Source organism: Myxocyprinus asiaticus, chromosome 5 (assembly GCF_019703515.2).
Source record: "Myxocyprinus asiaticus isolate MX2 ecotype Aquarium Trade chromosome 5, UBuf_Myxa_2, whole genome shotgun sequence".
Lineage (NCBI taxonomy): Eukaryota > Metazoa > Chordata > Actinopteri > Cypriniformes > Catostomidae > Myxocyprinus > Myxocyprinus asiaticus.
Window position 1 is genome coordinate 56,654,285 of NC_059348.1, and position 15,277 is coordinate 56,669,561.

The following is a 15,277-nucleotide window of genomic DNA, read 5'->3' on the forward strand; positions in this document are numbered from 1 at the left end:
TGTTTGCACATCACAGCCAAACAGAACAGATGCCATTGTAGTCTCTGGGCACGATCATGATTTCAAGCTCGATTACACTTCCTGGTGCTTGATGCATGTGCAGAGCTCTAGATGGCACTATAGGAAGTGTAATCGAGCTTGAAATCATGATTGTCAAGGAGATTGTTGATGTCAAGATTTATCAGAATCAGAATGAGCTTTATTGCCAAGTTTGCTTACACATACAAGGAATTTGTCTTGGTGACAGAAGCTTCCAGTACACAACAATACAACAACAAGACTATTTTTATTATAATAATAAAAATAGAATAAAAATAAAAAAGCAAATCGAAAATATAAGTATATATAGAAATACACAATAAGACAAAAAATATTTAAACTCAGCAAAAAAAGAAACGTCCCTTATTCAGGACACTGTATTTTAAAGATCATTTTGTAAAAATCCAAATAACTTTACAGAACTTTATTGTGAAGGGTTTAAACAATGTTCCCCATGCTTGTTCAATGAACCATAAACAATTAATGAACATGCACCTGTGGAACGGTCGTTAAGATACTAACAGCTTACAGACGGTAGACAATTAAGGTCACAGTTATAAAAACTTAGGACACTAAAGAGACCTTTCTACTGACTCTGAAAAACACCAAAAGAAAGATGCCCATGGTCCCTGCTTATCTGTGTGAACGTGCCTTAGGCATGCTGCATGGAGGCATGAGGACTGCAGATGTGGCCAGGGCAATAAACTGCAATGTCCATACTGTGAGACGCCTGAGACAGCGCTACAGGGAGACAGGAAGGACAGCTGATCGTCCTCGCAGTGGCAGACCATGTGTAACAACACCTGCACAGGATCTGTACATCTGAATATCACACCTGCGGGACAGGTACAGGATAGCAACAACTGCCCGAGTTACACCAGGAACACACAATCCCTCCATCAGAGCTCAGACTGTCTGCAATAGGCTGAGAGAGGCTGGACTGAGGGCTTGTAGGCCTGTTGTAAGACAGGTCCTTACCAGACATCACCAGCAACAGTGTCACCTATGGGCACAAACCCACCTTCACTGGACCAGACAGGACTGGCAAAAAGTGCTCTTCACTGACGAGTCATGGTTTTGTCTCACCAGGGGTGATGGTCGGACTTGTGTTTATAGTCGAAGGAATGAGCGTTACACCGAGGCCTGTACTCTGGAGCGGGATCGATTTGGAGGTGGAAGGTCCGTCATGGTCTGGGGCGGTGTGTCACCGCATCATTGCAGGCAATCTCAACGCTGTGCGTTACAGGGAAGACATCCTCCTCCCTCATGTGGTACCCTTCCTGCAGGCTCATCCTGACATGACACCAGCCATACTGCTTGTTCTGTGCGTGATTTCCTGAAAGACAGCAATGTCAGTGTTCTCCCATGGCCAGCGAAGAGCCCGGATCTCAATCCCATTGAGCACGTCTGGGACCTGTTGGATTGGAGGGTGAGGGCTAGGGCCATTCCCCCCAGAAATGTCCGGGAACTTGCAAGTGCCTTGGTGGAAGTGTGGGGTAACATCTCACAGCAAGAACTGGCAAATCTGGTGCAGTCCATGAGGAGGAGATGCACTGCAGTACTTAATGCAGCTGGTGGCCACACCAGATACTGACTGTTACTTTTGATTTTGACCCCCCCTTTGTTCAGGGACACATTATTCCATTTCTGTTAGTCACATGTCTGTGAAACTTGTCCAGTTTATGTCTTAGTTGTTGAATCTTTTTATGTTCATACAAATATTTACACATGTTAAGTTTGCTGAAAATAAAAGCAGTTGAAAATGAGAGGACGTTTCTTTTTTGCTGAGTTTATATACATATGTACAAATACAAATCTGTTATATACAGAAGCAAGGGAATGTAATGGCAGAAGAGGTATGGTGTGTTGGATAAATATAAATAGACTAAGCTGTGTATTGCACATTAATTATTGCTCAATGGGGCAGTTTTAACTGTTGATGAGATGGATAGCCTGAGGGAAAAAACTGTTCCTGTGCCTGACGGTTCTGGTGCTCAGTGCTCTGTAGCGCCTGCCAGAAGGCAACAGTTCAAAAAGGTAATGGGCAGGGTGAGTGGGGTCCAGAGTGATTTTTCCAGCCCTTTTCCTCACTCTGGAAGTGTACAGTTCTATACAGACAGTTCATAACTGTCCTTTGTAGTCTTCTGATGTCTGATTTTGTAGCTGAACCAAACCAGACAGTTACTGAAGTGCAGAGGACAGACTCAATGGATGCTGAGTAGAACTGTATCAGCAGCACCTCTGGCAGGTAAAAGTTCCTCAGCTGGCGAAGGAAGTACAACCTCTGCTGGGTGTTTTTCACATTGGAGTCAATGTGGGTCTCCCACTTCATGTCCTGTGAGATGATAGTGCCCAGGAACCTGAATGACTCCACTGCTGCCACAGTGCTGTTTAGAATGGTGAGGGGGGTCAGTGTTGGGGTGTTCCTCCTAAAGTCCACTGTCATTTATTGTGAAAAAGGAGTTATATTTTGTTCTGTTCTCACCCAAAATCTAACAGATCGCTTCTGAAGACATGGATTAAACCATGTCCATTTGAGTCTTTTATGCTGTTTTTATGTGGTTTTTGCAGCTTCAAAGTTCTAGCTACCATTCACTTGCATTGTATGGACCTACAGAGCTGAATTATTCTTCTAAAAATCTTCATTTGTGTTCTGCAGAAGAAAGAAAGTCATACACATCTGGGATGGCATGAGGGTGAATAAATGATGACAGAATTTTCATTTTTGAGTGAACTATGTAGTGACACACACACACACACACACTTAAACCAAATAACCAGTGCTAGGCGGATTACTTGTACACACACACACACACACACACACACACACACACACACACACACACACCATTTAAACAGGCGGGGGTGGGGTTTTAAGGTCGCTTTCATGGCAGCAGTGACAGATGGGGGGGTTATTCCCCAGACACATGGCCTTCTGCTGCGGCTCGAGTCCTGCCAAACCTTCAACACACACACACACACACACAGACACACACACACACACACACACACAAAGACACACACACACACACAAAGTCACACACACACACACATCTATGTTTTCAGAGCGCATCAAATCCGAAACAGAGAACATGAATCTCTGTGAAGAACATTTCAAACAAAATCAGAAGAAACAAATAAGACATTATATTTTGCCTTAACAAATTAAGTCTATTTTGTTTGTTTTTGGAGCATTAAGTTTTTTTTACAGTGTGACATTTTTTCAACAATTAAACACATTTTACTCACAAATTCTCAATAATAATGGCAATTTCGACTCGTCCCTCCTTTTCTTTAAATGTGTGTTCCAGTGAGACACTTACAATGGAAGTCAATGTGGAATACATTTTTGCGGTAATCAACATTATGCTACAAAACACGGAATATTCTTTTAATTGATAAAGTACATTTGTGAAGTTTAGATCATGGTAGAAATCATTGAATATGGACAAGATGAATTACATTAATGTATTACAGTGACAAGATTTTGTGGGTGCATGTGTTTGTCATGAAAACAATGTCACAATGCAAAACAATTCTTTAAATAATAGTTCACCCAAAAAAGATAAGAGTCAGAATGTTAGCCTCAGTCCCCATTCACGTTCATCACATCTTTTTTCCATCATTAAGTGAATAGTGACTGAGACGATTCTGTCGATCAGCTCCTGTTGAGTTCCAGAGAAGAAAGAAGTCACATGAGAACTTCTTTAATGGTCCTAAAATCATGCTTCATTATAATGTGATTTTCTTGTGCTTGTATAGTAAAATGTTCTTCGCGTGACTGATGTTTCAAACCCTTTCAATCACCTGAAGCATTTCAAACACTCCACTAGAACACTGTGAAATCTGTTCAGCGAGTGGATTTCAAACACGACACATTCAGTGTGCATCAACACTTCACAAGCTACATGATTCATTTTATTTGTGTAAATGCTCCGGACATTGTCTGTCTCTCTCATCATCGTGTGACTGACGATGGCAATCGTGTGTTTGTGTCATTCACAGCAGTGTGTATGTGTCTCACTAAACAAACTGTGACTGCTGATGTGCCGCGCTTCATTACCGCACTAATACATTTATTATAGCGCTCATCAGACGCTCTATGCTCCATGAATTCACATTTATATCAAACTCACCACATTAATATTACTATAATCATGTGGTTTGGCCAGTAAAACATTAATGTTGTACAAAGTTTTAGCAGGAAATCAGATGAGTTACTTCATTTCCGAGCCACTTTCACCACGTCAACCGAATCTGACTGGCAGTTTTTAATAAATGACATGCATATTGAGCTGATGGTGAGAAATGTTAAAAATATACATCATTCATTAGAGTAAAGAGCACAACAGGGCCAATCTGAAGAGGGGAATTAAAGCAACCAAACACAATTACAAACTGCAGATTGAGGACAAATTTATGAACATTAACCTCCGACATATGTGGACAGGCATCCATTCCCTCACAGATTACAAACCAGCGAACAGCAACCCCCCAACAAGTAATGCCACCCTCCCAGACGAACTGAACACCTTTTATGCTCGCTTTGATCGTGGAAACACAGAACCACCCATAAAAGCTGAGCTCCCATCTGATGATCTGCCTCTCACATTTTCCACCAGTGACGTGTGCTCCACCCTGAGCCGAGTGAATGCGCATAAAGCTGCCCTGATGGCATCCCTGGCCGAGTGCTCAGGGCCTGCGCAGAACAGCTGGCAGATGTCTTCACCAACATTTTCAACCTCTCCTTGGCCCAGGCCATTGTCCCCACCTGCTTCAAAACAGCCACGTACCAAAACATACTGCTGCAGTGGCCCTCAACGACTTCCGCCCCATTGCTCTTACTCCCATCATCACTAAGTGTTTTGAGAGGCTGGTCCTCTCCCACCTGAAAACATGCCTGCACCCAACACTGGACCCATATCAATTCACCTACAAACCCAAGAGGATGCCATCGCCTCAGCTCTTCACTCCTCCCTGACTCACTTGGACAAAAACAACACATATGTCAGGATGCTATTCATTGATTTCAGTTCTGCCTTCAATACTGTGATCCCATCCAAGCTGATCTCCAAGCTCACTGTTAGGATCAGCAACCACAACTCCTCCACCCTCACTTTGAACACTGGTGCACCACAGGACTGTGTGCTGAGTCCAATCCTCTACTCCCTCTTCACCCACGACTGCATACCTGAGCATGGCTCCAACTCCATAATCAAGTTTGCAGATGACACCACGGTGGTAGGGCTGATCAGCAGCGACGATGAGACGGCCTACAGGGAAGAGGTACAGCACCTGGCAGTGTGATGTGCCAACAACAATCTCACACTCAACACCCAGAAGACCAAGGAGCTGATTGTGGACTACCAGCGGACTAGGAAGGGCCACACATACACTCCCATCTACATTGATGGGGATGAAGTGGAGCGTGCGACTAGCTTCAAGTTCCTGGGTGTCCATATCTCTGAAAATCTTTCCTGGACCTACAACACCTCCACTCTGATCAAAAAGGTGCAACAATGCCTTTACTTCCTTAGGAAGCTAAGAAAAGCTCACCTGTCCCCCCACATCCTGCTGAACTTTTACCACTGCACTATTGGAAGTATACTATCAAACTGCATCACCGTGTGGTATGGCAACTGCACTGTCTCAGACCAGAAGGCCCTCCAGTGGGTGGTGAAAACTGCCCAATACATCACTGTTGTTCAGCTACCCTCCATCAAAGATACAAACACTGCCTAAAGAGGGGGAGAAGCATTATCAAAGACACCTCTCACCCCAACCATGGTCTGTTTACTCCTCTCCCATCTAGGAGACGCTATAGGAGCCTTCGCAGTCGCACCAGCAGACTCAGGAACAGTTTATTTCCCTCAGCTGTCAGCCTACTGAACTCTAAACTCAGGCGCTGAACACTACATCCCACTCAGACTACATATTTGTTTGCACATCATTTCTACCTCTTGATGCCACTTGCACTGTTATGGTCACCAGCCATATATATATATATTTATACTTTCTGTACAATGCACCTTCAGTATTTATACTTCTTCATTTGCACCTTGTACTGTATTCACAGACATTTGCATTGAGCTGGTCTCTGCTTCTCTATCTCATAACTTTGCACTCCATAAAAATCTTTATTATACATTATATATATATATATATATATATATATTTTTTATTTTTTATATACATATTGCTATTTGCACTTTGCACTGGTTAGATGCTAACTGCATTTCATTGGCTCTGTACCTGTACTCTGCACAATGACAATAAAGTTGAATCTAATCTAATCTAAAAACAGTAGTTTCCAGAAGCATTACGGCATCAAATCAAGTCCCAAATATTTTAATTAATTCAAAAAAAATTTTATTAATTCCTGAAAATATCAATAGATTTGCTCATAACCCAGCAAATTAGAAAGTTGCTGATACCTTATGATAATCTTAATATCTTTTCATTTGAATCAATGAATGTTTGCACTGTTTACACACTTATGAAGAAAGATGCAATGGAAGTGAATGGTGACTGAGTTTAATCTACCTAATATCTCCTTTAGTACTCCATGAAATTGTTAATTGTGAAAGTTCTGGTTTCTAAATGTGTTTAGGCTTTTAGTTGTTTCATGACAAATAGTTTATTTTTAGAAAGACTATGTACATTAGCCTTACCACAGTAATGTGGAGCATTAGCCCTTATTTTTACAAATGCCACTGTAAAATAATGGAAGAACAATGGTAAACATTCATGAAGGCCAGTATCATTTAGAATGGATTAAGAGGTTAAAGGGGGTTCAAATCTGGACTTTCAAGGACAGATGGATAAATTATTGACAGATTTCCTCCTGTTCTGTCCTACTCCTGTTCTAGCTGGTCATGTTCAGATATTCTAAAGATGACTTTAATCATCAGGCTTGTGTCCCGCTGAACTCTTGTCCAAATGTCCAAACAAATGCATGCAGTTACAGTCTCCAGTTACTTTTATCAGTTTATGTGTGGCGGGGATTTTGGCTAGTGAAAATGTTGAGTGGCTAGTGACTTTGGAATTCCACTAGCTACAGTGGCAGGTGAGCTAAAAAGTTAATGTACAGATAATCAACCGTACATCATGCTTTACAACATCAGACCTTTCCTGTCTGAATATGCTACATAGTTCCTGGTCCAAGCTCTGGTCATTTCAAGACTGGACTACTGCAATGCTCTGTTGGCTGGCCTTCCAGCTAACAAAATTAAGCCACTGCAGATGATCCAGAATGCAACAGTGCGTCTGGTCTTCAATCAACCAAAAAGGGCTCAAATTCAAGGCTTTGACTCTGGCTTTCAGGACAGCCAATGGAACTGCACCCTCTTACTTTAATTTCTCCAGGTCTATGCTCCACCTCGCTCTCTGCGGTCTATGAATGAGCGACACCTGGTGGTCCACTCACAAAGAGGGTCAAAGTCTATTTCATGATCGTTCACTTTCTCTGCTCCTCTGTGTTGGAATGAACTTCCAACCTCCACACGATCAGCTGATACCTTCTCAACATTCAAGAACCAGCTGAAAACACATCTGTTCCACGAGCACTTAACCAACCCACACTAATTGCACTTACTACTGCGCTTAACCTGCACTTAATGTACAGAAAAAACATATCTGTACCGCGAGCACTTAACCAACCCACACTAATTACACTTACCATTGCACTTAAACTGTACTTAATGTAAAAAAATAAAATAAAATCCTTGTCTGTCTCTTTCTTCTGTGCAGCATCTTTACTACTCCAGCCACTGTGAGAAATTGGCAGTCCTATACTGCAGATGTTGTTAAACTTTGTATGACAAATTGCTTGCTATGTGTCTCATTTGTAAGTCGCTTTGGATAAAAGCATCTGCTAAATGATTAAATGTAAATGTAAATATTTTCAGAGTTTGGACATGAACTTTATTACCACCTTCTGGTGGAATCTCCAAACTATGAGATAATTTAGATTATTAACAGATGTCCTTTTTAAACATCTTAGGGCAACAACCTATTTCTTAGGAAAATAGCAAATTGCACTTTGTGCCACTTCATTAACATACAATACACCCACAGATAGCACAAACACTCCCAATCACACCTGCTGACGCGTAACTTGTGCTTAACGCTCACGAAGATAGCGCCCTATAAGTGAAATATACCCTTATGAATCTGAATTGAATTTAGAGCTTGTGAATCAAAATCATATTACATCCAGAAATATAGCCCTAATTTCAATTATAATTTTTTTTTTAAATAAACCTTGTTTAATAGCCAAAATCCTGGTGAAGAACTACACTACCCACAATCCTAAAGAGATATCCACCAATCAGAGAAGTTGCTGTTACCATGGAAACGGCAATTGCAGCAAAAAAAGCTCAACAGTTATCGACAAGCCGCATGAAGCATTGTGAATGACGTAACTCAGTCTCCCTGCAATCTCAAAATACTTATTATATATTTTTATATATCTGAACTTGAAATACAATGACCTTCGTCTTTTTGTCCGATTCCTATATACCTTTTTGCTTTAAGTTAAAGTTTGCAATGTTGTGATTCATCTGGGTGCTGGTTGGTTTGGTTCATGGCTTACAACTACAACTGTTTGAAATGTCTGAGGAAACGATTAATGCTCACTGTTGTTCTTTATTTGATATAGACCAAAACTCCACCTGAGCATGTAAAACTGGACTCCTGCCACTGCAGATCATATAACTGCAATGAAGGAGGAGGATTTGCTGGAGTGCTGTGATTGGCCGGTGATGATGATGATGAAGATAGAGAATATCTTACCTCTGATGATGGACAGTTTGGAGGTGACGGCGATTTCACCCTCAGTGTTTTTGGCGACGCACTCATAAACGTTTTCATCACGTGGCGCTCTGAGTGGTTGGATCCGCAGCACCGCTCCCGCCCCTTCATCAAACTCTATAGTCTGGACCAATGAGAAAACAGAATGAGGAAACATCCACCAATCACAGTAGAGTAACAACAATTAACACCATCTAAATGCAAAACAAGAAGTCTGTTTATGGACAACACAAATAAGCTTTCAGATTAGGACAGATAATATCGTATGTCGGTCCAGAATCAAGAACCATTTCCATTTAGCATAAAACACTGCAGCTGAATGATTTTCATGACGTTTGGTTCTGTTAACGGTTCTGCAATCCTCCGCCAATGCAGACAGAACCCTGAACTCTGACAGCATCATGAAGGACTGGGTAAAAATATTGATTTTCATTGGAAATATTGATCCTTAAATCCCAGGATCGATCTTTTACTTTGTGACAACCCTATGTGAGCAAATCACTCGCATATGCGACCAAATTTCACACTATGTAACTAGTAATATAAAAATGGACATTATAACTTAAATATATCCATTTGAATCATTATCTGAATCGATAGCTTGTGAATCGAATTGAATCTGGAAATCTGTATCAATATCATCAGATAATTAAAATAATCAGATTTTAATTGGATTTCAAAGCACATATCAGGTTTGGATCAGATTGGATTTCATGCAGTTTTTTGTTTTTGTTTGTTAGCAGTTCAGACTACAAACAACTAAACAAACAAACCCTAAATGACTGTCTTCTATTAAAACCCTAACCCTGAACATTACGAGCAGCGTGAACTCATGTTGCTGTTGATCTGGTGACCAGGTAAAGCTGACTGATCATCACATACTGTTCAACATTCAGCAGAGATCAGCCCACCGAGGTGTAAAGTTAATTCTATTCTAAACTCATTCATGTTAAACTTTAGCAGTACAGTTCACAATTGACTGACATTTTCTTCAGTTCTATGATAACAGAGAGTTTCTTTCTCCTTTCTTCTGCTGGTTAAGAAACTGAACATAAATAAAGGCTTCATTAGCATCTCATTTGCATATGTATGTAATAAATTAGCTCAAATCCCTCCTGATTGGTCACAAAAGTGCAGAAGCTTCACCTCCCCCATACTGTAAGGAAGCAGATGTGAATGAGCACACACACACACACACACACACACACACACCTCAGGATTTCATGCAAATATCTTTTATATAAGGCCCTATGAAATAACATGAGTGACTATCTGCCACACAGTGTAGCTATTTGCACAGCAATAATCTGGTGGAACCACAGAAATATACGATAAAGTAAATAACGGGTGGGTATAAAGACGGTGTGAAAGTGTCGTGCTGTCCTAGCAACCCTGGTTCAATTCGGCCTTTTGTCCCACTTTTTTTTTTACCATCCAATTTCCTGTTTCCACTCTTAATATTTCCTTTAATACCACTAACAATAACAGATACAAATGAAAACAATGGTTGACTTCATCACAGTGATTTGGTCACGGTGAATGTTGTGGTCTGTCAATCGCACTCGTTCCCTTCCTCCCGCGGCTCAGTGTTGCTTGTGTGTAGATTGCATCACTGTATTATTATAGTAATATTGTAGTAACCATGTTTTAATGCATTCATCCATGGTGTTATAATAATATGGTGGTAATGTAGTAACCATGGTTAATTTTGTGGTTTTTAAAACAAAATACCATGGTGAAACTATGGTTATTGTAGTAAAACCAAGGTTATCTTTCTAAGGAAATGTTAAGGTTAGGTTTAGGGTTGATGTAGGGTATCTGTGGGACTAAATAGCATTACCAAATTCCGTGTTTTACGTTTTATTTTCCCTGAATTCCGGGTTTAAAAGTTTAATTACATGTTATCATTAAAAACAAAAACAAATCAAATGAATTCATAGAATTTTAATCAAATGAGAACAGAGCAATACATTTTCATCATACCACTGAATTATATAATATTTATGAAGTGCTTCTATACTGATCCTCACAGCACATTCCAACACTGGAGTGTGTTTGTGGTCAAATACAGTGCTGCACAGTAGAGCATCACAGTTTTAATGGAAACAGTGATGAAACTCTTGCTTGTGTGATATTGCTTAAATCTAATGTAATTGTTATTAACATTATTATTACTACTACTAAATTGAATATTACATTTTACTACACAGAAGTAATACATTTCTGTCCCATTTTTTATTTTTATTTCACGTGTCAATGGAGCTTTTATTTTGGCAGAAAACTGGATGTTTTGGATGACTTCTCACCTCTGGAAAAGCTGTCTGCTATATGGACTAACATGATTATTAAAACCGCTAAAGGCTATGATTTAATTCTATAAATATATAGTCTGCATGAGCTACACTCGAATAAAGTGCTCTGCTCTTTGTCATTTATTCACACACACACAGACCACACGTCATGTTAATGATGGGGTTGGTGTGTAAGCAGCGGCTTCTCACATTCACTTACTGTTGACCACACAGCTCAGCAAGACCGAATAGGCTTTTTATTTCATTAAATCTCAGCTCTTTGTGGTTTAATCGTCACACTAGGACATATCACGATTTTAATTTGTGCATTTATACATTAATTTTATCCCAAATACGTCAAATTCCATGACAATCCGGGTTTAATAGTTATTTCCATTTTTATGACTGGATTCTGCGATTCCGTCCGTGTTTTCCACATTGCGGAAATCACAGGGCCCTATATACAGTATACATAAACGTATATTAATGCTAATAAACATTCCATGCCACTGCAGCAGGTGTATTAGCGTTTACATTCAGACTACAGCTTTATATGCAGATGGGTCTTGTTTTCCTTGAGGAGGTAAACTCATGTTTCGCACACACACTTAGTGATTTTCATCTTGTTGAATTAAACGCATTTGTTTTTCTAAGTTCAAATTATGGCACAAATGATATACTGTTTTTTTTTATTTTTATTAAATGACCAAAGTTCAGCCATGCAACTCTATGTGGCACCAGCTGATAGATTCTTTGAGCTAGTTATCTGTTGGCCAATTGGCTCACTCACATGTGACATGTTAAGCCATTTGGCTCGCTTGGTGTAAGCTGACTGGTCCTTTGACATGTAATCAGGTAGCCAATTAACTTAGGTCTCTCTTTGTGTAACATTTAAATTGTTCAGTTTTGCAGATGAACCAGTTTCACTGCAGCGGTCTGGGAGAGTTATTTCTCTAAAAATGCCATTTGCTCAGGTGGTTGCTGGGGCTTTTCTTCTATCTGCTTGCACAGTAAGGTCTGTTTTTGTCCATGATACATAGACGCCTTTATCAAGGTAAGCCCATAGCCAAATCACACATTGCTATCTTAGGTCATTAGTTTAAATAAACACATAGCTAAGCTAAGTCAGTAGTAAAATAAGCTCTGGGTTTCCTGGTTCAGATACACATTATGAGTTAGGTCACAAGTCATTTAAGCCATTCGGCCAAGCAGGCCCAGGCACACAGTGATTTAGTTCATTAGTGTTATGTGGTTCGTCCAAGCAGGCTCGGGCATAACTAGCTAGCATACACTGCACATGGCTCTTTGGTGCAGCAGCAGTACAAAAGTCTGGGCGGTAGATCTGCTTGTTTGTGGGGTTGTGTTTTGTATTTTGTGCCATGTGTTTGTGCAGCTTCTCTACTTTGTTGGGGTGTTGTATTTATGTCTAATTGACCTAAATGACATACATGTTTGATGCAGCATGTTTTGTGTTTTTCTAACTGTGCATTAGCATGTCCACACGCTTAACTCAGTATGTCTGTGTATGTTTTAGCAGTAGCTAGTCTCTGTACCTGGCTCTGCAGCAGCATGGCAGATTTAGTCCGCCAAGACAAATATCCTATCAATATGTCATACCCACATTAACATGCCAAGTCTTTTCGAGAGTTGTCATGACTGAACTTATATCTAACTGTATATTATTTATATTTTTTTACAACACTTCTACTCATTTATTTGGACCTTTTCTGAATACTGTAACTAAAGTGAAGTGATGCAACTTAATTTATGGATTTAGAGTAACTTTTAAGGCTCAGTTATACTTACCTGGTGAACAGGCTTCTTTTAGGTCACCTAACAATGATGATGAAAAGCAGCGATGTTTTTATCTGCCAGTGTGTTCGTTTGGTGATATCTCTCTTGTTCACGCACATCTCTGAAATGCTCGACCTCTGAGAACTTGTCTGGTCAAAGAGTGTTGATGATTGGTTAAAACTAATCGTGGGTGTGGTTTGGACGTGACGTCTTTTAATTGCAATCGTGCGTGCCAGCTGAGGATGTTCCCAAGGTTACTATCTTTAAAACTTTTAAACTTTATACTTTTTTTATATGATCTGCGGCACAAACTCCACTAAGACAGCATAGCCATGTCAAATGCGTGGAGAGAGATTGCATTTTTTTATGAAGTCAGATCAGATAACCTGATGCCAAATGTGAAAGGGGCTCCGTGACACATTTAATAAGGCAAAGAAGCAATACAGCAGCTAAAAGTTTTATGTCATTACTTCTATGTCTGGAACAGTACATTAAACACCGAGACGTCACCCTCAAAGAACTATGTCACACATAGTACAAACGGCAGTTTATATCACCTAGATAAAAAAAAGTCTGGCTTCTTCCGTAGTATAAATTATGCTTTACACAATTAGTAGTTCAAGTTCTGTGGAAACTCCATCTGTACATGAACTCAAACATCATTTTGAAAACTAATCCTGTCTGAATAGAGCTTATGAAACATTTCAAACAACCACAGAAGCTAAATAACATATTATATTACCTTTAATGATAGGGGATGTTATATTTATGGTTTAATTATCTCAGTATTTATCAGTGGCAGAACAGCATGCTCCTCAGTGAGTATCAACAGATAAGTCATTGAGGCGAGAATCATAACCACGACTGAGAGCGTGTGAAGATTAACCTGTTTAACCATCAAACATTTATGGAATATGAAATGACGCTCATTTCGAGGAAGATGCTAAATATAACCTTCTCCTTCTAAAACTACTTTAAACAGCATTTTGACCATTCTTTTGAAAGTATTATGAATACAGCTTACAGACTACATGTTTCTTGTGTAAAAAAGAATTGATCGCACCGCCACTTTAAATGAACTAGTAAATTGCATGGAAATGTGGTTAAAAATGGTGAAAAACCTTAAGATGAAATATGTAACTTCTCTAGTGTTCTTCTACTTTCTTCTATCCCATCTTAACCTGCAGAGACAACTATAAGTAAGCCATTTTTAGGTTAATTTCCTCCAAAACTGTGAACACTGTCTCTGTGGTGCTATGAAAATCCTTTTGTTTGTTTTGAGTGACCGGTTCAGCAAACACAACAACATTGACTTGACCAATGGCGTGAGCTGGGGGCGGGACTATCTGTTTGTTCGACCAATGGCAGACGGGGAGTGTATTCAGAAAGCTGTTTAAAAACAATGTTTATTTTTGCAATTCTGTTTGGTGGTGCAGAAACGATACACTTCAGCTTTCAGAAATGGTGACCAGATTTGGGACCTAAAATACACACTTTCCCTTATACATTCATATACATTATACCCACTGTGAGTTTCTCACCTCAATTCTCTGTGAATTCACTTTCTTGCCCTTTTTATTCCAGAACACCAGCGGCTTCGGGTCACCCGCAGCCTGACACACAAAAGACACGACGCCACCGGACACGCCGATATGATCCGTGGGAATCTTCGTGAACCTCGGTGCTGCTACAACACACAGAGAGAAGCATGTTACTGTGAGGATGACATCGCCACTATTTATTTACATTCACTCATTTCCTCATATATTATATCAGGATATTGTGACGTCACATCATCCTTCTTTTGAGCAGCAGCTTTCAGTGGTGGATATGAGCAGTTTTAATGAACTATTCAGTCTTATATACTCGAATCATGTTTATGTAATTTAAAGGATATTTTTGGTTTACAGAAGAGAAATATGTGTAGGTTCTTTTTGAACTATTGACAAAACTAGTTTTAACTTGGTTCATTAGGCCCGTGCGATTATGTCATGACATGTAACAGGTTGATGATCACACGCTTAACACACTTCTAAAGCCTGATAAATGTGTCATATAAAAATAAAAACTATCATCAGACTTGCAGTATGTCTTTAATGCTTATATTATTGTTCCACATACAGTAAATAATAACATATGACATATGCAACATGCAAACAGATGAATAGGAAGTTACTGCATTCAGAAAAATGGCAAAGACACATTTTAGAAGAAGTACACAATTTTTATTCACATATCTCTTCACAGGTATAAAATCATCGTTAGATCATCTTTGGCCTCATTCTGTCACAGCAGTTCCACATTGGAAATTAAAAACAGCCATTTGCCATCGAAGTTTGCGT

General features: G+C 39.7%; 1 protein-coding gene across 1 annotated transcript in view; it reads right to left on the reverse strand.

The window, feature by feature from the left end:
• ptprsb (protein tyrosine phosphatase receptor type Sb) overlaps window positions 1-15,277 on the reverse strand; it is a 158,698-nt gene that overhangs the window by 99,820 nt on the left and 43,601 nt on the right. The window contains exons 5-6 of the mRNA XM_051698597.1: window positions 14,477-14,622; window positions 8,833-8,974 (exon numbers count right to left, since the gene is read on the reverse strand). Of these exons, the coding sequence (XP_051554557.1) occupies window positions 8,833-8,974; window positions 14,477-14,622 (288 nt within the window). The remainder of the gene's footprint in view (window positions 1-8,832; window positions 8,975-14,476; window positions 14,623-15,277) is intronic.